This window comes from Delphinapterus leucas, chromosome 12 (genome assembly GCF_059928025.1).
Source record: "Delphinapterus leucas isolate spDelLeu-1000000601 "Yukka" chromosome 12, BTC_Dleu_Yukka2, whole genome shotgun sequence".
NCBI classification, from domain to species: domain Eukaryota; kingdom Metazoa; phylum Chordata; class Mammalia; order Artiodactyla; family Monodontidae; genus Delphinapterus; species Delphinapterus leucas.
In genome coordinates this window covers 80,666,979-80,693,494 of record NC_143140.1, presented here as the reverse complement: position 1 = coordinate 80,693,494, position 26,516 = coordinate 80,666,979, and the positions used below count along the sequence as shown (strand labels likewise).

The following is a 26,516-nucleotide window of genomic DNA, read 5'->3' as shown; positions in this document are numbered from 1 at the left end:
TGTCCCTTAACCAGTTTGAGAACCTTGCATTAAAACGTTGCTCAGGTGTTTTTCAGGTGTTTAAGATTCTATCATTATAACTGTTAATTCTCAATTGTATTTTATGATAGGTGCTAGATATTGAGTGCTCACGGAGTTCTGAGCACTAATATAGGATACACGTGTTATTTTATTTATTTCTTACAATAAGCCTTCCAAATAAGTCATATTTTTTCTGTGTTTCAGGTAAGATAGCTGAGGTAGAGGGAAGTTAAGTAACTTTTTCCAGTTATCACAGAGGTAATAACTGGTGGAGCTAGGATTCGAATCCAGATGTGTTTGATTACAAAGCTGGCACTCTGCCATACCAGTCATTCCCAAACTCTAGCATACATAAAGATCTCCTGGGATACTCATTCAGAATGTGGATTCTGGGGCTTCACTCCCAGAGAATCTGGTGTAATAGCAGGTGGAGCCCAGAAGTCTTCAGGTGATTCTGATACAGGTAGTCAATGGATCACACTTCGAGAAGTACCATACCAAAGTGTTCCCCCTCCAGTTTAAAGTTAACTGATGGATATTGATTGTTTCTTAGCCACTTTGATTTTCTTCAGCTCCAGATAAAAGTACTAATGTTCTATTACTGACTCTGATACCTTCTGAATATTTACTAAATTTTACCCTTACTCTAAGTACTTTTATGTATATTTTCTGTTTTATTTTAGAATTCACTAAAAATTTTTTTAAAAAGTACAGCAATAGGCTCATTAAAGAAAAATAGGAAAATGCATAAAAGTAGGGGTGAAATCATAGAGTCATCCTAGTGCAACTTCTAGTCTTTTATGCATTGTTTATTTTCATAGTTGTAGTTGTGCTATATCCATAATATAGAACCTTGTACCGTGTTTTCTTAAAAAATCCTAAAAGTAGACAACGATTATCATACACTTACCAAATACCATGTTAATTGCTTTACATGTATTACATATATTACTTAATTCTCAAAACAGTCTTAGAAGGTAGGTACTAAACTTGTAGCCCCAATTTCTGATAAGGACACTTAAGCTTAGATAGGTGAAGTAATTTGCTCTTCATATTGTAAACGTTGATAATCTATAAGCCATCTTAGACCTTATTCTCTGCTACTTTTAAAGGGTTGTTTGCTACTCTTTTGAGGGATATAACCTACATAGTTAATCATGCTCTTATTCATTGTTTCCTCTTTTTTTAAAAAATTTTATTTATTTTTGGCCACGTTGGATCTTCATTGCTGCACACAGGCTTTCTCTAGTTGTGGCGAGCGGGGCTACTCCTTGTTGCGGTGTGTGGACTTCTCATTGCGGTGTTTCTGTTGTTGTGGAGAATGGGCCCTAGGGCACGCGGGCTCAGTAGTTGTGGCGCACAGGCCTAGTTGCTCCGCAGCATGTGGGATCTTCCCAGACCAGAGATCACACTTGTGTCCCCTGCATTGGCAGGCGGATTCTTAACCACTGCGCCACCAGGGAAGTCCTCCCCTTTTTTGTTGTTATAAATAAAGTGAATATTTTTCCACATTTATGATTACTTTTTCTTAATTTCAAAAGTAGAACTAATAATAGATGAGTCAAGTTGTGTTTTTATTTTATTTTACCTATGAATATGTCTTACTCCTACTTTCTTTTTTTTCCCCTCCTTCTGGAGAGTCATCATTTGGCCCTTGTATTAGTCTACTCTGGCTGCCATAACAAAATACCACAGACTGGGTGGCTTAAGCAACAGGAACTTATTTCTCACAGTTCTGAAGGCCAGAAAGTCCAAGACTAAGGTGCCAGCCAATTTGGTTCCTGGTGAGGACTCTTCCTGAGCAGGTGACTTCCTCTTCTCTGTGTCCTCACATGGCAGAGGGAACAGCAAGCTTTCTGGTGTCTCTTAATAAGGATACTAATTCCGAGATCGGCCCCACCCTTTTGATCTTATTTACCTTTTTTTTTTTTTCTGCGGTACGCGGGCCCTCTCACTGTCATGGCCTCTCCTGTTTCGGAGCACAGGCTCCGTACGCGCAGGCTCAGTGGCCATGGCTCACGGGCCCAGCCACTCCGCGGTATGTGGGATCTTCCCGGACGGGGGCACGAACCTGCGTCCCCTGCATCGGCAGGCGGATTCTCAACCACTGTGCCACCAGGGAAGCCCCTTATTTACCTTTAATTACTTCCTTACTTCAAATGATCACATTGGGGTTTAGGAATTCAACATAATGAATTTTGGGGGGGTACAAACATTCAGTCTATAACAGCCCTGTAACTCCTTTATCAATTACTGGTAAGAACTTTCCAGTGAATAGATGTGCCCAGTGATTATTAAGTTGATTTCAAATTTAATGAACTGTTTGGTTGCCACAATCTAATATGTTGAGGCAGGAGGCTTCTCTCTTAGGGGTAATGGAAAGTTGACTTAAATGAGTCTTTCATCTTGAAAAGTCTATGATGATGAACCCTAGTGTCCCTCCTTATTGCTTCTGGCTTTTCTTCAATATTTTTTTCTGTCTCTGATTTTAAATGCCCTGGATTACTATTAACTACAAAGTTCTCCTCTTTGACTTTATTTGCTGCATCTTTCTATTTCTTCCTGTAATTTATTTTACTTGCTTCCTCAACTGAATATCCCTCAAAACTCTTTATTTTTCTGTTGGTCTTAATTTGTACTCATGCTTAAGAGCGCTTATTCTTTCAACTCCCGTGGTGATTCTAACCTTGACATTGCCTAAATTTTAATCCCATTTGAAGAACAGATTTAACTGATCCAGCATTCTAGTGCTGTGCACAAATATGTTTGTACAGGAGGTTCATTGAAGCCTCTTAGAGGAAAGATTAGAAATAGAATAAAACTTTTTGGTATGATTCTTTTAAAATGTCTTTTAAAAGTCAGCTGATATCCCTCAAACATCTTCTCATCTCACTGAATAAAACACAAAGTTTTCAGTAGGTCCCTCAGTGCCACCCTGTGAGATCTCGTTCCCTGCCACCTCTGTGACCTAAGTTCTTACAGTTCTCCCCCTCAGCCTTCTTGAACAAGTCAAACACAAATGCTTCAGTTCTCTGCACTTGCCTTTCCTTCAACTCAGATGTTTGATGGCTTGTTCTCCCACTTCTTTCAGGTCTCTACTTAAGTGTCACCTCAGAAAGGCCATCTCTGATGACCCTACCTATATCATTCCATAGACCCTACCATTCTTTATTTTCTTAGATAGCATTTAGCATCATCTGATGTACTGTTTATTTCTTCATTGAAACCCCCTCTGCCCACACACACTTGAATGGGAGCCTGTGAGAGTAAAGGCTTTTATTAAAGTTATTTAAAAAATTTTTTTATTTTAAATGCAGAGTAGTGCCTGTCAGTAGTAATAGTTCAGTAAATTATTTTTCGGATAAATGAATAGCAGTAAGAAGTGGATAAAGGGACTTCCCTGGCGGTCCAGTGGTTAGGACTCCATGCTTCCACTGCAGGGAGCATGGGTTCCATCCCTGGTCAGGGAACTAAGATTGTGCAAACCACAAGATGCGGCCAAAAAAAAAAAAAAAAGAAGTGGATAAAGTGTGACACATTTTATGTGACTGACTGCCAGCTAGCCATTAAAAGTCATTTATGAGGTGATGATAGAGGAAAGAATACCGGCAATGCCTCATGATATAATGAGTAGAGAAAAATAAGAGCATATGTGTATATAATGGTTCCAATTTTGTTTAAATGAAAGGCAACCGTAAGAAAATAAACTAATATGTTAAGTGGTTAACTCTGGATAGTGGGGTTAAGGTGACTTTTTCAAATTCTTTATACTTTATTATAATTCAGTGTCTATTTTATATTATTTTTCTTAAGAGGAAAAATAAATATATATTTTAAAGCAGTATCCCTACTTGGCTATCCAAGTTTCTAAATCCAAAATTGAACCCTCATCATTCCGTTCACAAATATATTGGTTTGGCTTTATCATCCTCCCAAATTCTCATTCTCAACCTTTCACATCTAAGAGTATCTTTTTTCATAGTGTCTCTTAGATTTTTATCATTACTCCTTGAGCTAGGCCCTCATCTCATGCCTTGATAACATCTCCCTGCTTTTTGTGTTTCCTTCATCAGTGTATCTTATTATTAGACTGATCTTTCTAAAACCTTTTCAGTGGCTGCCAGCTAAAAACCAAGCCTCTTGAACTGGCAGTGTTTAGATCTACTTACTGAACCACCTTATCTGTTCAGTATCATGTTTTAATGTTTACCATTGTCTTCACAGTTAGTAACTTTATAACCTTTACATAGATTAAGCTCATCTTGCTTTCTTTGCTTTTCTTCACTGATTTTCTTGTCTGCAATTGTACCATCTTGTTTAGGTCAACTTCTGTGTTTCCAGGTCCAATTTACTTTGTCTTCAAGAGGCCACTCCCATTGCCACAGTACTAGATCTCTTCCACACTTTCCAGTATACTTGCCTAGTCTTATGTATCTTCTTCTTTCTTAACTATACTTGAGGTATTTGAGGATAGGACTCCCCTGCCTTTTTTTATTGCTTATTTTACTGGCCCCAACCAAGTCTAGAGTGTAGTAGGAGCCTAATAAACATTTGAGAGGTCTAAATCCTGCCACAGAAATAAAGATGAAGTGATCTACATAGAGGTAAAGCACCATACGTGAGTTCTTGTAACTGTCCATAGCCAGTGCTTATGTCAGTTTTTTTTAATGGGAAAATGATTAAATTTTACTAATTAAAACAGAACTGTGATACATTCTAAATAAAATGGTACCAAATTGCACATATATCAGTATATAAGTGTGAAGTCTACACCTGTGCTTTGTTCTTGCTCTTTCGATAAAACTCCCTTCTCTGATTATTGTTCTCTTTTCAGTTTCCAAGAATCAGACTAATTTTTCATCTAATCCGATATACAATAGCTATTTCCTTTTAAAAGAGAGGTGATGATCACTTGACTTCTATTATTTCTACCATAAAACCATAGTGCACCACAGACAGCTATGCCCAGTTTAAATGCTAGACCTTAGATTTCAGTGACCTCAAGTTTATTGTTTTATCTTGTGTTCAGTTATGCCTTTGCTTCTTTAGTTCATAAACTAACTTACACACTATGTGTGTTCATCTATATATGGACCGACTCCAAGAGTTGAGTATGATTTTCATGATCTTGTATTTGATTAGACCCTCACCAGGACCTAGAAAACGCCAGTCATCTCAGTACAGTGACCCTAAACCACAGGGTAACCGTCCAAGTACAACTGTCAGAGTTCACCGTCCATCTGCACACAGTGTTCACAATGACAGAGGGAAAGCTGTTCGTTGTCGGGAAAAGAAAGAACAGAATAAAGGAAGAGAGGAAAAGGTAAATGTTACTGATTTTCATAAATGAAAAAGTTATTTATTAACCTTAAAAATGAAGACTGTACAAATTTTAATAATTTTTAGTAATTAAATCTGCTACTATAATAAAACCATAGTCACACTCCACCTAGGCTAGGACTTTTCCTACTCACTATTCAACAAATAATTTTGGGTTTTTTTGTTTGTTTTGTTGTTGTTGTTGTTTTGCGGTACGCGGGCCTCTCACTGTTGTGGCCTCTCCCGTTGCGGAGCACAGGCTCCTGACGCGCAGGCTCAGCGGCCATGGCTCACGGGCGCAGCCGCTCTGCGGCATGTGGGATCTTCCCGGACCGGGGCACGAACCCGTGTCCCCTGCATCGGCAGGCAGACTCTCAACCACTGCGCCACCAGGGAAGCCCTCTTTTGGTTGTTTTTTGTAACTTTCTATCTTGATACAATTTCAGACTTGCAAACAAGTTACAAGAATGGTATAAAGAACTTCCAGTGTGGTGAATTGGGAGATTGAGATTGACATGTATACACTGATGTGTATAAAATGGATGACTAATAAGAACCTGCTGTATAAAAAAATAAATAAAAGAAAAAAAAAAAGAACTTCCATATATTCTTTACCCAGTTTTACTAGTTATTAATATTATGTTCCTTTTGCTTTATCATTTACTCTCTGTATATACTTTATTTTTCCTGAAGCATTGAGAGTAAGTTGTAGAAATGAAATCATGCCCTTTTACACTTAGATGTTTTAGAGTCAATTTCCTAAATACTAGGACATTGTTTCACATAAAAACAATGTAGTGATCAAAAATCATAAATTTTGCATTGATACAGTACTATTATCTAATACACAGACCTTTATAAAATTTTGCCAGTTATCCCAATAATGTCATTTATAGCTCCCCCTGCCCCCCGTGCCAGGACCCAATATAGAAGCATACATTGAATTTGGTTGTCATGTTCCTTTAGTCTCTTTTATTTTTTTTAATTTTATTTTTTTAATTTATTTTATTTATTTTTGGCTGCATTGGGTCTTCGTTGTTGCATGAGGGTTTTCTGTAGTTGCAGTGAGCAGGGGCTACTCTTCGTTGCAGTGCGTGGGCTTCTCATTGCGGTGGCTTCTCTCATTGTGGAGCACGGGCTCTAGGTGCAGGCTCGGTAGTTGTGGCCTGCGGGCTCAATAGTTGTGGCTCGTGGGCTCTAGAGCGCAGGCTTAGTAGTTGTGACGCATGGGCTTAGTTGCTCAGCAGCATGTGGGATCTTCCTGGACTGGGGCTCGAACCTGTGTCCCCTGCATTGGCAGGCGGATTCTTAACCACTGTGCCACCAGGGAAGCCCTCTTTAGTCTCTTTTAATGTGAACATTTCCTCTGCCTTTATCTTTTTTGGCCTGACTTAAGAGTTATTTTGTAGAATGTTCCTCGGTTTGGATTTGCCTGATGTTTCCTCGTGATTAGATTTAAGGTTGTGCATTTTTGGCAGGAATACCACTGAAGTGAAGGTTTGTTCTTCTCAGTGTATCATATAAGGAGGCACAGGATGTTTATTTTTTCTATTACTTGTGATAAATTGGATCACTTGGTTAGGGTGGTGTCTGCCAAGTCCCTCCACTATACAGTTACTCTTTTTCCCTTTATAGTAGTTTGTGGGGAGATACTTTGAGGTTATATAAATATTGTATTTCTCATTAAAGTTTCAGTTACTTGCTTTAGCATCCAGTGATTCTTGCCTGAAGCAGTTATTCCTCTGATAATTGAAAAATCATTTTCTAATGCTATTATCTCTTCTACATTAATTACTTGACATTGAACTGTAAGAAAAAACTCTGTCTCTTCCCCTTTATTTAATTTTATCAGTATGGACTGGTGGACTCTTATTTTATTCAGTGAATTAAAATCTATTACTATCTTTTTGATGCTTAAATTGTCCAAGATTTGAGGAGTGGGAGACCCTTGAAGCTGGGTCTTAAGTCTTTTTGACACATACTCACCATTCTCTGAGCATTTCCTCATTTTCTGGCAAAATAGGATGTTCCAGGCTCTTCGTGTATTTACCCCATTTCTCCAGGAAACCCTGGTTCCTGTTAGTGAGGAATGAGATTTATAAACCAAGATTTCAGTACCAATTATTATTTGAGGGCCTGTGCTCTCTTACAGTAAGAAATATATGGGACTCTGAGAACCTAGTTTCTGTCCTCTCTACTTCCACCTCCCCAGTCCCTTGCCCCAGGCACATACCTAGTCTATGAAATGGTAAAGTATAGGCTCACTTCTTGGCTTGTTGTACCAAAAGGACCCCTCCACACCACCTGGGCAAAGTGAAAACTGGGTTAAGCAAATGTAAAGCCCCCAGTGCTGCCCATTCAGTCCTTTTCAAAACATCATATCATGGGCTTCCCTGGTGGCGCAGTGGTTGAGAGTCCGCCTGCCGATGCAGGGGACACGGGTTCGTGCCCTGGTCCAGGAAGATCCCACATGCCGCGGAGCGGCTGGGCCCGTGAGCCATGGCCGCTGAGCCTGCGCGTCCGGACCCTGTGCTCCGCGACGGGAGAGGCCACAACAGTGAGAGGCCCGTGTACCGCAAAAAAAAAAAAACAACAAAAAAACCATCATATCAGCCCGTACTTCAAGATCTTTTTCCTAACTTTGTAATTCTGCTTGAGAACCTCATCCAGTAACCAGCCAAGCCACACCTTTAAATATAATCTTCCTTGTTGATATAGATACAGATGTGCATTTAGCTCTTGATTTTGTGCCATCACCTTTATTCCCCGTCCTCCCCATTTCTGGAGGTCATTTGCCCTTGTACATCTGGATAGTCAGTTCCCTTGAGTCCCTCTCACCATCGTTCCATAGTCCCGTATTTCTGTACTTTCAGCAACAGCAGTGCTATTGTAGTTCCTGAAACAAGGAAGGGTATGCGGAAGGTGGCTAATGCCTCTGGCCTTAGGCAGTATTATCAATACCAAGGTTGCCCTTGCCTATCATCTAGGGTTTGGGTTGTAAGCCTTTTAACCATCTGTGGTTTGTAGAGCTCAATGTCCTATACCTTTTTCATTTTATATCTATACTTTTATACCCTGAGAAATGATGTGTAGAACCTGAGGTACTATAATTAGCAAATCAGTTGTCCAAGATAAATTAAATTGAATTAATATGATTTGCTTGTTAAAACAGGAAGATATAAAGCTTTTCAAAAATATAGCATGGTGATTAAGAGTATGGGCTTTGGAATCATGTAGACTTGTATTTAAGCACCATCCCTGCTGTTTCTGGATGTATTACCATAAGCTACTTGGGCTTTCTAAATTTTATCCCCTCATATATAAAATTACTTTAACGCCTGTCTTATAGAGTTTTTGTAGGATAAATAAAATAACTTTTTTTTAAAAATTTATTTTATTTATTTTTGGTTGCGTTGGGTCTTCGTTGCTGTACGCGGGCTTTCTCTAGTTGCGTTGAGCGGGGGCTGCTCTTCGTTGTGGTGCACGGGCTTCCTCATTGCGGTGGCTTCTCTTGTTGTGGAGCATGGGCTCTAGGCACACGGGCTCAATAGTTGTGGCTCGTGGGCTGTAGAGCACAGGCTCAGTAGTTGTGGCGCGTTGGCTTAGTTGCTCCGTGGCATGTGGGATCTTCCCGGCCCAGGGCTCGAACCCATGTCCCCGGCATTGGCAGGCGGATTCTTAACCACTGCGCCGCCAGGGAAGCCCCAAGATAACTTTTTTTTCTACCTAGTGTGTGCTCAATAAATGTTAGCTATTATTTCCCAAACATTCCAGGTAACTGAGATTTTTGTTACATATGCTATTGACTTAAACAGTTTCACCATTGCATTTTTTAAAATTTTAATGAAATGTCTTAGAGGTTGATGACTACATTCAAAATGCTCTTTAATTTATCTAAATGCAAAAGTAGAATTATTAGGTTAAAAGTAGGATAAAAATAAATTCCCCAGAAGGAGGCTCACTTTGAAAAAAAGTTCTTATTTACCAATGGAAGTATTTTAGCCTTCAGTTTAAAACAAATAGTGTTTCCATCACCCTTTGATTCTCTACTGTTTCAAGAATAGGGCAAGAGGACAAAGTATAATAAATAAACATAAAATCAGCTACATTAAGAGGAGATCTTAGGGGCTTCCCTGGTGGCGCAGTGGTTGAGAGTCTGCCTGCTGATGCAGGGGACACGGGTCCGTGCCCCGGTCTGGGAAGATCCCACATGCCGCGGAGCGGCTGGGCACGTGAGCCATGGCCGCTGGGCCTGCGCGTCCGGAGCCTGTGCTCCGCAACGGGAGAAGCCACAACAGTGAGAGGCCCACGTACTGCAAAAAAAAAAGAGGAGATCTTATCTGTGTCTTTGCTGAGTGTAGACATGACTTACGTGCTAAAATCCTCAGGACTTGACAGCCAAAGAACAAGTGTATAGAATAGATTTTCTTCCCAAATCAGCCAGTGTCTTTGTTGGTAATATATGCCCAGTGTTGAGAAACTTACATTTGAGGAGATCAGAATAATATATTTCAAACAATTATAGAACAATTAGATGCTAAACTGGTGGTAGCTAGTGACTAAAAATAGCAGAATTCTTAGAAGGAGTTGGTAGTAGTGAGAAAGCTTCATGGAAGAGATAAAGCCATTAAGTCATAAAGAATGAATAATTTTTTTTTTCCTATTTAAAACCTTTTGTTACCTATTCACTTAGAAAATCAGAAAATAGAGCAAGTGAAAAAAGAAAACTCAGACTCACATTCTTACCCACCCAGAGTTCTGTTAATCTCATGGTATATGCTTTTAATGCTTTTCTATTGCGTGATTTTTTTTTTAATTTTTTTTTTTTTTACCGTAACCGGAATCATAAAGTAGCCTGTTCTTTTCGATTATCAATGTATCCTAACAGTCTTTCTATGTTGAGTCGGTCTATTCCTCTAAATAGTAGCTGTACAAATGACTAAAGAAAAGGAAATAAGAGCACAGAAACAAGTGTCTTCAGTGAAATGTCTCTCTTAAGTCTATTGCCCATTATGCAAATGAGATTTTTTAGTCTTGAGTTTTGAGAGCTCTTTATATAGTGTAGAGACTAGTCCTTTGTCAGTTATGTGTTGTGCGGATAGTTCCTTGAAGTGTGGAGCTTGTCTTTTCATTGTTTTAGCAGGATCTTTCACAAGGCAAAAGATTTTAATTTTGGTAAAGTCCAGCATTTCCTTTTTATAAATTATGCTTTTGGTGTCAAGTTTGTAATTCTTTGCCTAGCTCTAGATCCCAAAATTTTTTTCTTAAAAGTTTTATAATTTTATGTTTTACATATCTAAGTCCCTGATCTATTTTGAGTTGATTTTTGTGTAACGTGTGAGGCTTAGGTCAAGGTTCATTTTTTGCCTATACATGTTCAATTGCTCCAGCACCTTTTGCTGAAAAGGATTTGTTATAGCACAGAGAACTACATTCAATATCCTGTGATAAACTATACGGAAAAAAGATGAAAAAGAATGCATATGTGTGTGTATGTGTAACTGAGCCACTGTGCTGTGCAGCAGAAACGAACACAGCGCTGTAAATATGCTTCAGTAAAAGAGACCTCTACACCTTGGTCAAAAGTTATTTGGGCATATTTGTGTGGGTCTGTCTGTGGGCTCTCTGTTACATTTCATTGATACGTGTATCTGTCTCTCAACCAATACTCCACACAGGCTTGGTTACTATAGTTATATACTGCATTATGTACATAGTAAGCTTGAAATGGAGTAGACTAATTCATCCCATTTTATTCTTCCTTTTCAAAGTTATTTTAGCTATTCTAGTTCCTTTTTTTCATGTAAATTTTGGAATCAGCTTTTCTGCATCTACAAAGAATCTTGCTGATATTTTGATAGGAATTACGTTAAACCTGTGGATCAGTTTGGGGGAAATTAAGATCTTTGTTACATTGAGTCTTCCAATCCATGAACATGTTATCTCCTTTAGATCTTTGATTTCTTTCATCAGCATTGTGTAGTTTTCAGCATACAGGTCTTGCATATATTTTGTTAGATTTTAAACCTACGTATTTCACTTTTCTAAGTGATGTATCAGTGATATTGTATTTTTTATTTCAGTATCCACATATTTATTGCTAGTATATAGAAATACAAGTGACTTTAAAAATTCTTTTAGGGCTTCCCTGGTGGCGCAGTGGTTGAGAGTCCGCCTGCCGATGCAGGGGACGCGGGTTCGTGCCCCGGTCCGGGAAGATCCCACATGCCGCGGAGCGGCTGGGCCCGTGAGCCATGGCCGCTGAGCCTGCGCGTCTGGAGCGCTCCGCAACGGGAAAGGCCACAACAGTAACAGGCCCGCGTACCGCAAAAAAAAAAAAAAAAAAAAAAAAATTCTTTTAAATTGTGGTTTTAATATGTAGAACATAAAATTTACCATTTTAGCCATTTTTAAGTATGCATTTCTTTTTTTTTTTTTTTTTTTTTTGTGGTATGCGGGCCTCTCACTGTTGTGGCCTCTCCCGTTGCGGAGCACAGGCTCCGGATGTGCAGGCTCAGCGGCCATGGCTCACGGGCCCAGCCGCTCCGTGGCATGTGGGATCTTCCCGGACCGGGGCACGAACCCGTGTCCCCTGCATCGGCAGGTGGACTCTCAACCACTGCGCCACCAGGGAAGCCCTAAGTATGCATTTCTTAAAGTGCAATTGAGTACATTCACATTGCTGTGGAACTATCACCACCATACATCCACAGAACGTTTTTAATTTTGCAAAACTGAAACTCTGTGCCCGTTAAACAATAACTCCCTGATAAGGAAAACTCTATTTTTCTTTCTGCTTGCTACTTACAAAACACTTCTGTACTCCAAATGTGTAGGATATTTTTTCCACATCCAGCAATTCTTTGACACCAGTTGTGTGTCCTGCAGTCTAACTGAACTGGCATCAGATCCACAGGTTAAGAGTTCAGTTGCATAGGGTGCCTCCACATCACATGCCAGTTGCAAGTCCAACTTGTCACCTGTGCTACTGACCAACTGGTATAAATCAGAGGTTACCAAAACAACCCCCTTGGGTTTGATAATTTGCTAGAGCAGCTCACAGAACTCAGGAAAACAGTTTTCTTACTAGATGTACCAGTTTATTACAAACGATGCAATTCAGCAACAGCTAGATGGAAGAGAAGCCCAGGGCAAGGTACGTGGGAAGGGACGCAGAGCTTCCATGCCTTCTCCAGATATGCCACCCTCCTAGCACCTCCGCATGTTCACCATACCCTATCCTTTTGGGGTTTTATGGAGGCTTCATTACGTGGGTATGATGGATTAAATCATTGGCCATTGGTGATTCATTGAACCTCCAACCTCTCTTTCTCCCCAGAGGTTGTGTGGTAGCACTGTAAGTTCCAACCCTCTGATCACAAGTTTGGTTCCCCTGACAACAGTCCCCATCCTGTGATTAACTAGGGGCTTTCCAAAAATCACCTCATTAACGTAAACTCAGGGGCTTGTTATGAGTATCAAAAAACACCTCTTTCTCCTTTACTGCTCTGGATCTATTTCAGGAGCTGGGAACAAAAACTGCATATTATAACAAAAGATGCTTCCATTGCTCTTATCAGTTAGGAAATCATAAGGGTTTTAGGAGTTATATGCCAGGAATAGGACTAAAACTAAGTATGTATTTCTCATTATAAATCATAATATTGCATTCCCTGTTCCTTCCCCCTGCCCACAGCCCCTGGCAACCACTATTCTACTTTCTGTCTCTATGAGTTTGATTCCTCTAAGTACCTCCCATGAGTGGAATCATACAGTATTTGTTCTTTTGTGACTGGCTTTTCCTACTTAGCATAATGTCTTCAGGGTTCATCCATTTGATAGCATGTGTCAGAATTTCATTCCTTTTTAAGGCTAATATTCCATTGCATGTATATACCATATTTTGTTTATCCAGTCATCCATCAAAGGACACTTTGGTTGCTTCCACCTTTTGGCTATTGTAAATAATGCTTCTATGTCATGGGTATATAAATGTCTCTTCAAGACCCTGCTTTCAAGTCTTTTGGAGATATATATATATATATTCATATACAGAAGTATTCGTGTATAATTCTGTGTTTAGTTTTTTGAGGAATCACCAAACGTTTCCACAGTGGCTGCATCATTTCACATTTCTACTAACAGTGCACAGTGTTCCAATTTCTCCACATCTTTGCCAACACTTGTTATTTTCTTTTTTTAAAAAATAAATTTATTTATTTATTTATTTATGGCTACGTTGGGTCTTCGTTGCTGTGCGCGGGCTTTCTCTAGTTGCAGTGAGCAGGGGTTACTCTTTGTTGTGGTGTGCGGGCTTCTCATTGCAGTGGCTTCTCTTGTTGTGGAGCATGGGCTCTAGGCGCGCGGGCTTCAGTAGTTGTGGCACGTGGGCTCAGTGTTTGTGGTTCGTGGGCTCTAGAGTGCAGGCTCAGTTGCCCCGTGGCATGTGGGATCTTCCCAGACCAGGGATTGAATCTGTGTCTCCTGCATTGGCAGGCAGACTCTTAACCCACCAGGGAAGTCCCTGCCAACACTTGTTATTTTCTGTGTGTGGTTTTTTTAGTTAGTTAGTTAGTTTGTTCTAGTTTTGTAATAGTTTTGTAATAGCCATCCAAATGGTGTGAACTAGTATCTCACTGAGGTTTTGATTTGCATTTCCCTAATGATAAAATTGACTTTTTACGTATATTTAGTATCCTGCCACCTTGCTGAAGTCATTTATTAATTCTAGGAGAATTTTTGTAGATTTCTTGGAATTCTCTGGGTAAACATCATGCCATCTGAAATAGAACAGTTTTATTTCTTCCTTTTGGATTTGTATGTGTATATGTCCTTTTCTTGCTCTGTTACACTGGCTACAACTTCTAGCACTATGTTGAATAAGTGTGATGAAAGTGGACATCCTGATCTTAGTGGGGAAAGCATTCAGTGTTTCATCATTAAATATAATGTTAGCTGTAGAATTTTTTTTTTTTTTTTTTTTTTTTGGTACGCGGACCTCTCACTGCTGTGGCCTCTCCCGTTGCGGAGCACAGGCTCCAGACGCGCAGGCTCAGCGGCCATGGCTCACAGGCCCAGCCGCTACGCGGCATGTGGGATCTTCCCGGACCGGGGCACGAACCCGCGTGCCCTGCATCGGCAGGCGGACTCTCAACCACTGCGCCACCAGGGAAGCCCGCTGTAGAATTTTTGTGTGTGCTTCTTACCAAGTTGAAGAAATTCCTCTTTACCCCGAATGGATGTTGAGTTCTGTCACGTGCTTTTTGGCATCTGTTGCATGATCATGTCGTTTTCCTTCTTTGCCTGTTAATATGTGGATTATATTGATTTATTTATTGTTTGAATTTTGAACTAGCCTTGCATCCTTGGAATAAACCTCACTTGGTCATGGTATATAATTCTCTTTATATCTTACTGAATTCTATTTGGTAATATTTTGTTAAGGATTTTTGCATTTATATTTATGAGGGATATTGGTCTATAATTTTTTTGTTTTGTTTTTTAATTCTCTTTGATTTTGGTTATCACAGTAATAGTAGCTTCATAAAATGAATTGAAAAATGTTCATTCTGTCTTCTGGAAGAGATTGTGTAGAATTGGTAGTTCTTGTTTAAATGTTTGATAAAATTTTCCAGTGAAACCATCTGGGCTTGGATATCTTTTTTGGAAGTTTTTAAATTATGAATTCAGTTTCCCTAGAAGTTGAAGGGCTGTTTAAATGATCTTTTTCATGATAGTTGAGTTGTAGTAGTTTGTGTTTTTCAAATAGTGATCCATTTTGTCGAAGTTGTCAAATTTATTTTGAGCACCAAGAAGGAGTCTACATTCTTTTTAACCTCTGCTGCTTTCTTTTACCTCCTGGTAGTTGTTAGTATTTTCCCTTAGAAATGTCAAAATTTGAAATTCCATAGCTCCCCTTGGCCAACCTATTATAGAATTGTTTCTCCTTTCTGCCTGTCTGAAATTTGTTTTGCTTTGTCTGCAAACATTCCCTCAGCGCTGTGTTCTTTGGGAGAAAATAAGGTGAGAACTGTTGATATAAAGTGCCTTATATTTGTGTTTCCCTGGGCTTGCAGTTTAAGTTTCTAATAGTCAGGAACAGTGTCTTCTTTCTATCCCCCGCAGCTGCTCGTACAGAACAGATTAGTATCTGTGAATGAATAACAACTTCATAAATACTTAGAAGAAAAGATAACCTCCTCTTTTAAATGTTATACAACACCTCCCTTGAATCTTTAATGTTCCTATTGGATACTAAATATGTAAACTGTGAGACAGGCACTTATTTGGTCATCTAGTGTAAGACTTTGAATATCGTAAATATTGGTTAAGTCTAGACATTAGTACTGACTTTAGACAGCACCAGTGACAAAGAAATCATCATGTTATGGGCAAAAAAATGTTATGGATTTTGGAGATGGGGTAACAATCCTAGTACAAGACCAAGTAAATGATTATTTACACCAATATAAAGTTTCATAAATTTTCTTGGCTTATAAAATTCACGACTGTCTCAGCAGTTTTTTCATAGCACCTCTAGGACAAAAAGAATACCCATCCATTTGAAATTTGGTTAAAACAACTCATGTCCCAACACCTTTTGGACACTGTACAGTTTCTCAGACCTTGGAGTCATAGTGGACATTCCACTGTCATTCCTCTTCCACATTGATTTTTCCCGGTATATGTTTTATCACAGCAACTGCCAAAAATCCAGCCTCACAAAAAATATGGGATTATTGAAAGGAATGCAGCAGTCTTAACGGAGAAACTGAACTACCTCGAGCCGGTAGTTCACCCAATGTTCAAACAGGTGTTTTTGTATTTCCCTCAAAAATCTGAAAAATCCTGCAGTGCCCTGTGAGTTCACTGTTGTGCCTTGGAGTGCTTTAGTGTGCATCTTGCGGCCCTAATGACTGTCCTCACAGAGTGGGGGAGGGAAAATCTCTCCGAAGGACTGAGGTGTCTTTTGGAGGGATGTGGGAATAGTGAAAAGGGATGTTTGGGGAGCATCAATGGGGACTGAGTACGTGTTAAAGATTGACCCATAATCTTAGCTAAATAAACCATCTGTCTATAACCTTATCTCTTCTAAAGCTTTGAGATAAATGCCATACATATCTAATATTCACTAGGGACTACAGTTTATCTCAATATTAATTTTTACTATTGTCAGTTCATATGCATAATATTTTTTTTTCTTTAATACCGTTGTCATACTTTTTATGTAAAAATAAAAATTCAGTATGAAACTCTGATGTTGATGTAGAAGGATGACTTGTAGCCTTTGATTCTGTCCTTATTACTTGGTACTATTACATTAGCTTTTTAAAAAATGTCACTTAAGTCCAATCTTTGTTTCTGACTCATAGAAACAAAATATAATTTTTGAGTCAATCAAAAGCTCTTGTTTTTTCTCTCTGTTTGTGTAGAACAAATCACCTGCTGCAGTTACAGAACCAGAGACAAATAAATTTGATAGTACTGGATACGATAAGGACTTAGTAGAAGCTTTGGAAAGAGATATAATTTCTCAGAATCCCAATGTTCGATGGTAAGTTATATCACAACAAAATAATTGGATGTTGCTTTTTGGAACAGAAAATGGAACAAATGTGGGCATGTACTGAAGATCAGTCCTTGAGGATAGAACCTGAGGACATACAATGTGAGCATGACACATAATGAAAAACTTGACTTTGGTTCAGGCTGTACCAGTTTTTGTCTGAGATTTTTTAATTTAATGAAATAATAATAAAATTCTTATTAAATTAAAAATTCTACATACAGAATGGGAACAAGATAACAGAAATTACATCTTTTGGGGACATTCTCCAGTGGTAAAATGGCAGTCATTCTTATGCATGTGTATTGCTTGTTATCTTAGGTTTATACAATATATGTTGCTTTTATGTCCTATTAGAGCAGTGGTTCTCAACTTTATTACTGTTATATCTAAGGGATAAGTTAGGAGTTTGGGATTAACATACACACACTGCTATATATAAAATAGATAACCAACAAGGACCTACTATATAGCATAGGGAACTATACTTAATATTTTGTAATAACCTAAAGGGAAAAGAATCCCTTTGGAATAACGTAAGGGAAAAGACTCTGAAAAAAAAATAGATGTAGTTGTATGTCTAACTGAATCACCCTGCTGTACACCTGAAACTAATACAAAAGTGTAAATCAACTACAATTAAAAAAATAAATACTATATCTAATCAAAGAACTGTAATTTATCACAGTGAGTTGTAAATCTCCCTTTCCCACAAAGTTAGGTACATTCTGTTATACGTTTTTTGTTAAAACTTTGATTATTTTTAGGTATAGTTTTGAGGGATGTTTTAAAATATATTATCATGTCATATATCATAATATATTATCATGCCATGTGTACCGGTTGTTGTAGTAGTAGTAGTGTTCTAGTGGTTGGAGATGACTTCACAGAAATCTCTATGATACTCTTTATTTATTTATTTATTTTTAATTTTTTTTCTATGATACTCTTTAATCTCGGTGTCTATCTCTTGATAGGGTTGGGGGCAAAACAGCAGTTTTGCAACCTGTATCTGCTTTATGCCCTTTTTATTCTTTATGGGTTTTTTTAATGGGCTCATTATTTCTAAATCATGGAATTTATGGAATGAGCATTTTAAGAGCAGAAGTTTAAAATGAAATGGCATAATAATACTTAAATTGTAGGCCTATAGACCTGTGTTCTCATTCACCAAGCTGAAAATCATTACTCCCAAGAATTGAAGATTCAGGGACTTCCCTGGTGGCCCAGTGGGTAAGACTCTGCGCTCCCAATGCAGGGGGCTCGAGTTCGATCCCTGGTCAGGGAACCGGATCCCACACACTACAACTGAAGATTCCCCACACGGCAACGAAGATCCCACGTGCCGCAACTAAGACCTGATACGGCCAAATAAATAAATAAATATTTTAAAAAATTAAAAAAGAATCGAAGATTCAGATTGTGCTCTTTCTATATACCGGTTGCTGTGGCAGGCCTCGTCACAGTGTGTTAGTTCACTAGTGCCTAGGAAGAAGCTTAGCATTCTGTCAGCAACGTAAAATCATGTGCTTTCAGTGATTCTCAAGAATGACTACATAGAGTTAGGTTGTTGTAGTTAGTTTATCAACAACTACAAGGTTGTTGATAAAATATCTTCTCTTTCAGGGATGATATTGCTGATTTAGTAGAAGCTAAAAAGTTGCTTAAGGAAGCTGTGGTGTTACCAATGTGGATGCCAGAATTCTTCAAAGGCATTAGGAGACCATGGAAAGTAAGTGTATTACTGTAACGGCATTGTCAAAGCAAATGGCAGGTGCACTGCTATAGAAAGCCAATATTTATCTGTGTTGGGGGAAGTGGGAGGAGAAAGTAGAGCAGGTAAAGAAAATTATTTTAAACTATGTTGTGTTACTCAGAACTTTGTTTAGACCAAGAGCTACTGCAAGTTTTCCAGAATAAGAAATAGGTACAGGACTTCCCTGGTGGCACAGCGGTTAAGACTCCGCCTGCCAATGCAGGGGACACGGGTTCGAGCCCTGGTCCAAGAAGGTCCCACATGCTGCGGAGCAGCTAAGCCCATGTGCCACAACTACTGAGCCCACTATGGAAGCCTGCGCACCTAGAGCCCATGCTCTGCAACAAGAGAAGCCACCACAAATGAGAAGCACGCGCACTGCAATGAAGAGTAGCCCCTGCTCACCGCAACTAGAGAAAGCCCACGCACAGCAGTGAAGACCCAACACAGCATAAATAAATGAATGAATAAATAAATTTACTTTAAAAAAAAGGAATAGGTACAATGTGATATCTGGAAAGTTGGACACATAGCAGATTTATAATGAGCTTACATTTGCAAATATGAACAGGTCACCTAATGCAAAAATACTCCATTTTACATGTTGTGTTGCAGAACTTACATCTGTATTTCTTGGAATTGTTCTTAAGAAACTAATAAGATATATCTGTATCTAATGAGTACTTTTTAAAAGTCATGTGCTGATATGAAAAGAGACTGTCCAAAAAACTCTTGGATTTGGGAAATGTGCTAATGGCTAACTCTGTACTTATTTTTTAAAATTCTTGAAAGGTTAAGTGATAAGCAAGATACAAAATTATGGACATACAGCTATGTAAAAAAAAAAAACTAATTTGAGCAAAAAGACTAGCAGGAAATATATCCAGATACTAATGGTACCTGTGTTAGGGTATGATATTATATCATTACTCTAATATTGATTATATTATTTCTCATCTCTTAGTTCCAATTTTTTAATAATGTGTAGTTACCCTACTTTTGTAATGGAAAAAGTAAATTTGTGATAAAGTATCCTTCTGTTTATCTTTGTCTTTTACTTGTCTTAATATTATGTGTAAGTTGGTTGAAAATTGATCCTTAGTAATGGAATTCTTGTGAATTAGAACAATGGCACATAAATCCTTTGCTGATGCTATTATATTCCCAACAGGGAGTGTTGATGGTTGGCCCACCTGGCACAGGAAAGACCCTCCTTGCTAAAGCAGTAGCTACTGAATGCAAGACAACGTTCTTCAATGTCTCTTCATCAACTCTGACTTCCAAATACAGAGGAGAGTCTGAGAAGCTTGTTCGTCTTCTGTTCGAAATGGTGAGTGCTTGAGCTAACTCTAATGATTCTTTACCTCTAGAAGGGGAGAAAGTGAGTTGTAACTACAGCGTGTAGAATCGCTAGGCAGGATGCTTTTGTGCCCAGAGTGTGATTCCTGTGCTCTTGAAGGTAGAAAATTTTTATTCAATACTAACATGAATAACTTGCATTTCTCTTTGACTCCTTTTCTCTGGATGAAAGGCTGTCTCTGTTAGCTTATGGACATATTCATGTTACGGGATCTGCATTACTGATCTGCTATAGGAATGTGAAATTATTACGGTTTTTAAATCAGGCTTAGTTATAGTAAATGCAGTATTAGAACAAAAATGAGAAAAGGTGAAAATCATAAGTAGATATGGAACTGAGATTACCTCCAATCTATTAACTATATCAAATACCCTGAGTTTAATGACCCAGTCTTTAGATTAAGTTCTTCGCTTCTTTGAGTGTCTTTTTCCTTCTTCCACTGCCACTCATCTGAGTATCAGTAGGAGAAGTGTAATTCAACAAGTTCTGCTTGAGTGTTTAGGTTGAATTCAACAGCTTTTTAGACTTCAGACTTTGTTTCACTTACTATTTCCATCTTACCTCATTTAAGAAATTGTGTAGTTATATGCATGAGGACAGAGTTATGTTTATTATATAGATAGTGAAAAAGATTTACATTCCTGGTCATGGTGGACAAAACCTTAGATGACCATGCTAATATTATACCAGATCTTCCTTCCTAGGCTGAGAATAAACAAACAAAACCCCTCACAATTTCATGTTATCTGTTTTCTGTAAAGGCTTCTTCCTGTTTCAATTCCCATTTTCTTTCTCCTTCAACTTCGATAATTCATAAGGCAGGATGTAGATTCTGACAAGTTCTTATGGATTATTAACAGTCCATCCCACAATAGGAATCTAATGGAGAACCTCTTAGATCCTTTTGAAAAATTAGCTTGCTATTTGCTTCAGGGGAAAAATTATATTGTCAGTATTCCAGAATAACTAGGCCTTTTTAAAATGTAAGCTAGGGGACTTCCCTGGTGGTCCAGTGGGCAAGACTCCACGCTCCCAGTGCCAGGGGCCTGGGTTCGATCCCTGGTCGGGGAACTAGATCCCGCATGCGTGCCGCAACTAAGAAGTCTGCATGCCGCAACTGAGACCCGGAGCGGCCAAAATAAATATTTTAAAAATTTTATTTAAAAAAAAAGTAAGCTAAGTAGGGTGAATGGGGACTTCCCTGATGGTCCAGTGGTTAAGACTCCACGTTCCCACTGCAGGGGGCACAGGTTCAAACTCTGGTTGGGGAACTAAGATATCCCGCATGCCAAAAAAGAAAAAAAAAAAAGTAAATAGGGTGAATGGCTAAGTGTGGCGTCTTTAGAGTCTGGTGGCCTGGGTTAAGATCCCACTTCTGTCACTTTCCTAGATGGCGAACTGTGGGAAAATTCCTCTCCTGTCCCTCAGTTGCTTTATCTATAAGAGGAGGACAGTAATTTAGGACCTACCTCTGTAATGTTTGGAGGGTGAAATCAGCCAATACATGTAAACTGCTTAATACAGAGCCTGACTCATAAGGACTCATAAATATTAACTGTTACTGTTTAAGAGTTATTTGATTTTTTTTAATGTAGGGTTTTATATTAAGGAAAAAGGACTATTTTCTTCTATGAGGGAAAGCCTCTTACAAAGTAGTAATTTGCAATATTTTTGTATACTGCGGTTTATAAAGACATATCAAACAACTTATTTTTTACTGGCTTCCCTGGTATTGCCCAGGAGAATCTTAACCATCTTTAAACAAATCCTTGCTTATCTGGAGCGTGCTACTTTGAGTTGCCCACTTGAGCAGTGGCTCAGTCACAAACCAGCGCCTGCAGATTGGAGCTTCTGCCTTTCTGAATTTCGGTTAGGGCTCATTTGAAACCACCTTGATTTGCTTCTGTTCATATGGACTCTCTCGAGTAAAATTGTACTGCCTCTCATATTTTGGTTTTGACTGCTCTACAGATGACTGCCTCTCTCTTGAGTGCCCCTCCCCCTGAACCTCTCAAAGTGAGCATTCCTCAGGGCCTGTATTTTGAATAAGGCCACTTAAATATTACAAAAGTCTGTCCAGGGTTTTTCACATGACATGGTAACAAACACATATAAAAACTTAATTGTACAGTTTTTGTTGTATTGTCAGGAACTTTCATTTTCAAGTGTCAGAAATCTAATCAAGTGAACAACAATCTCAGTTGTTCCAGCAAAATTCCAGAGATTAATGTTTGGTCTCTCTTGAGTCACATGCTTATGCCTGGACCCTCCTGGGACTCCAGCAGAGTTGGCCTCTCTTGAAGTAATAGAATAAGAATGAGAGAGAGATGATTTACAAATGAAAAAGAGAGCTTCTCTTATCATAAGGAGCCATGCTGTGCAGGCAGAAACAATTGGTTTCCTCTCCAAGTCTCTCTATATTACTTTCTCAGGTCATCCAAAGCCAATTTTAAATGTGCCACATAGCCTCTGCTTTAAGTCAGACCTTTCTGCACACCCTCAGTATTTGGGAAGACTCAATCTAGTAATTTTTGCTTGAAATTTAATTTTTGTTGTTGGTTCTGTTGGTAGATGGTTGCTAGCTAGAATTTCAATTATAAATTTTCTTGCATGTTTGCTTTTTTCTTTCTTTCCCTCCATCCAGTTTATTTTTCTCCCTCTGTTTCTTGAAAAGAGAGTACAAAAATGTTTGTACACAGTACCTAAGATCCAAGTAAGGATACCTTATTAAAAATGTATTATTAGGGCTCTTGGTTAAGAATCTGCCTGCCAGTGCAGGGGACACGGGTTCGATCCCTGGTCCAGAAAGATCCCACATGCCACGGAGCAACTAAGCCCTTGCGCCACAACTACTAAGCCTGCACTCTAGAGCCCACGAGCCACAACTACTGAGCCTGCATGCCACAACTAATGAAGCCTGTGCACCGAGATCCCGTGCTCTGCAACAAGAGAAGCCACCACAATAAGCCCGCACACTGCAACAAAGACCCAACGCAGCCAAAAATAAATAAATAAAATTTAAAATTATTATTATCTTACTATCCCTTTGGAGGCAGTAGATGACTTAGAATTCAAGTTTTTAACTAGAAAAGAAAGTGAGATTTAACTATTAGGATTTTCCAAGTGAACAGACTAAAACTAAATCTATACTTTGGAAGCACTGTGCTTTCAACACAATTCATCACCTCTTAGAGGATACTGAATTATAACCTCATGGTCCAAAGAATTGATGAACCCAGTACAATTGCGTGTTCAAATCTGTAATGTTCACTTGCCATTGTGGACTTGCATTTTACGTTCAAGCTTTCTTGTGCAGTGATTCTGTAAGTTTGGATATTTTGTTTAAAAAATGATTAACGGTAAACATTAGTTACTATAATAAAATGCTTCTTATCAACTATACTCCAATTTTAAAAAAGTCTACTAAAAACAAAAGAAAACAATAAGTAAATAAAATTAAATGCCTCTTCAGTCTCCTTAAGAAACGGGTGATACTATTGAGTCTTGCACAGCTGTTTACTAGATAATACTTGACTAGATCTATTAGTTAATGGATCAATCTTCCCTGTCCTTTGGTTTGGGGAAGAAATGCATTTAAGGTACAAAAATAAACTTGGGGGATATTATTCAGCCATAAAAAAGAATGAAGTGCTGGGACTTCCTGGTGGCTCAGTGGTTAAGAATCCGCCTGCCAATGCAGGGGACACGGGTTTGATCCCTGGTCCGGGAAGATCCCACATGCCATGGAGCAACTAAGCCCGTGTGCCACAACTACTGAGCCTGCATGCCACAACTACTGAAGCCTGCGTGCCTAGAGCCCACGCTCTGCAGCAAGAGAAGCGACTGCAATGAGAAGCCCGCACGCCGCAACGAAAAATAGACCCCGCTGTCCGCAACTAGAGAAAGCCTGCACACAGCAACGAAGACCCAATGCAGACAAAAAAAAGAGTGAAGTACTACTGTACATGCTACAATATAGATAAACATTGAAAACATGCTAAATGAAAGAAGGCAGACACAAAAGGCCACATATTGTATGATCCCATTTATTTGAAATGTCCAGAATAGGTAAATGCAGAAAGACAGAAAATAGATTTGTGATTACCAGGGGCTGGGGCAGGGAAGTATGGGTTATTTTTGGAGGCAGTGAAAATGTTCTGGAATTTGATAGTGATGATGGTTGCACAACATTGTTAATATACTAAATACTGAATTGTCACTTTAAAATGGTTTAAATGGTGAATTTTATGGTATATGAATTTTATCTCAAAACAAAAAACTGAGGCCATTTAAATTGACCTCTAATTGACAAGAGGATAAAAATCAGTTGACCCTTGAACAACGTGAAGGTTAATCTGCATATAACTTATAGTGAGCCCTCTGTATCCACGGTTCTTCCACATCCTTCGGTTCAACCAGCCACAGACTGTAGTACCGTAGTATTTACTATGGAAAACTATCCACATACGAGTGGACCCATGCAGTTCAAACCCGAGTTGTTCAAGGGTCAGGTGTACTTGTATTAGTCAAATGAAAAATGGCAATTAAATTAGAATCCCTTAGAGGGAATCTATGTGATTTTATTTAAGGTAATGATTCTCTTTAACAAAAATTTTTCTAGAACTTTAGAAACACGTCAGTATCTGTAAATGTCTTCCCACCATTGTTGTCCATATTATTGTAGTGTACAGGATAATCCTGTATTTATATGACTCGTAAACAAATACATGTTGAAGATAATCAGTTATAGTATTGAATAGTATAAAAAATTGCCATATAAGATTTAAGTATATGATAGGTCTATATTAGAAGCTGTATTTTAGCTGTTCCAATTCTATCCTCTCTCCCCAGTATTAGGCAAAGAGGGAGAGATGCACAGGGTGGCAGGCTCCACAGCTCTTTAATAATTGCTAAATTATAGATGACTTTTAAATGAAATAAAAACCTGGTGTTGCACGCTTTCTCCCTTCAGGCTCGATTTTACTCTCCAGCCACCATATTTATTGATGAGATAGATTCCATTTGTAGCCGCAGAGGGACTTCTGAAGAGCACGAGGCAAGCAGAAGGGTGAAAGCCGAGCTGCTGATTCAGATGGACGGTATGCCTGTGTCTCTGCATGAGCTGAGCAAGCCCCACTCATAGTGCTGACCCACACAGCCCCAGTGACGCGGGGCTGGCCAGTCGGTCCTGGAGATTGCCAGCGGTAAACTGGGTGCACTGACAGTGGTGACACACCAGCAATTATGGCTGTTTATTCACAGGACACCCTCTGTCATACACTGATCTCATTTTTAGCCATGAAATTGAAACAAATGCCGATTAATTGGCCTTAGAGAGGGATATGTATGGTTTTGAAGAATTTCTTAAATTGCTATGTAGTTGTGCTGAACTAGTCTTTTGATCAAATCTATTTTGAGTCCTATTTTTTGCACACTGCAAAAACTCATTTTTCTTGGACCACAAATTCACATACGTACCAGTTAGCTTTATAAGTCTTAGGGAGGCTTGATGATTACCCTGCTTTTAATGTTGTGCTAAATATCTGATGATCTGTAAGTAGTTGAGCTTTGTTTTTTATTTTTTTACTGTGTTCTTATCCTTCCTCAAGGTGTTGGAGGTGCTTCTGAAAATGATGACCCTTCCAAAATGGTTATGGTTCTGGCAGCTACTAATTTTCCCTGGGATATTGATGAGGCTTTAAGACGACGTCTTGAAAAAAGAATCTATATTCCATTGCCATCAGGTATCTTTATTTGAATCAGAAAGGTCATGTTAACTCTTAGGTAGTTTTGCTTAGAAATTTTAAAATTTGGTATTAATTAACTTTCCAAGACGAACGTAGGATGTCTTTCCTTATTTTAACTGGTTTGGCTATATCTGGAGCCTAAAGCCTTGATACTAGGAAATTTAAAATTCAATGAAATACTTCAATTTTAAAAAATAAAAATTAATTAAAATTTTAAAATAAATGCAGTAAATTCAGTAAGGAATAGGTCTTAAATTTTTTAAGCAAATGAGCTCTAAGAATTGGAAAACAACTTCTCAAAGTAGACTGGAGAAAAATAAAACATTGTTTATGTTGAAGGCTTATATTTTTAAATTTGTTTCTACCAATAGCAAAAGGCAGGGAGGAACTATTACGAATAAGTCTGCGTGAGCTGGAATTGGCTGATGATGTTGACCTTGCAAGTATAGCAGAAAACATGGAAGGTTATTCAGGTGCGGACATTACCAACGTGTGCAGGTATGAATTATTTTGGAAGCATAGGTGTTTTTTTTCTTTTTTTTTTGAAGCATAGGTTTTTGTGGGTATAAGCTTCTATTATGAACTTTTTATGCTGAATTAAGATAGATGAAGAATAAAGACCCACATTATAATCCAGTCAGAGACACAAGTTTTGGTATTACGTTAGTGTTAGCTAACAGCCTCTCTCCTGTCTCTGTGATGCTTCTTCTTTGTTATGGTACACTTTTAATAAAATTGAATTGCTAT

General features: G+C 38.6%; 1 protein-coding gene across 1 annotated transcript in view; it reads left to right on the top strand.

The window, feature by feature from the left end:
• KATNA1 (katanin catalytic subunit A1) overlaps positions 1-26,516 on the top strand; it is a 37,893-nt gene that overhangs the window by 8,509 nt on the left and 2,868 nt on the right. Inside the window, exons 4-10 of the mRNA XM_022558979.2 lie at positions 5,164-5,344; positions 16,773-16,894; positions 18,533-18,638; positions 19,834-19,992; positions 24,995-25,121; positions 25,632-25,766; positions 26,141-26,267. Of these exons, the coding sequence (XP_022414687.1) occupies positions 5,164-5,344; positions 16,773-16,894; positions 18,533-18,638; positions 19,834-19,992; positions 24,995-25,121; positions 25,632-25,766; positions 26,141-26,267 (957 nt within the window). The remainder of the gene's footprint in view (positions 1-5,163; positions 5,345-16,772; positions 16,895-18,532; positions 18,639-19,833; positions 19,993-24,994; positions 25,122-25,631; positions 25,767-26,140; positions 26,268-26,516) is intronic.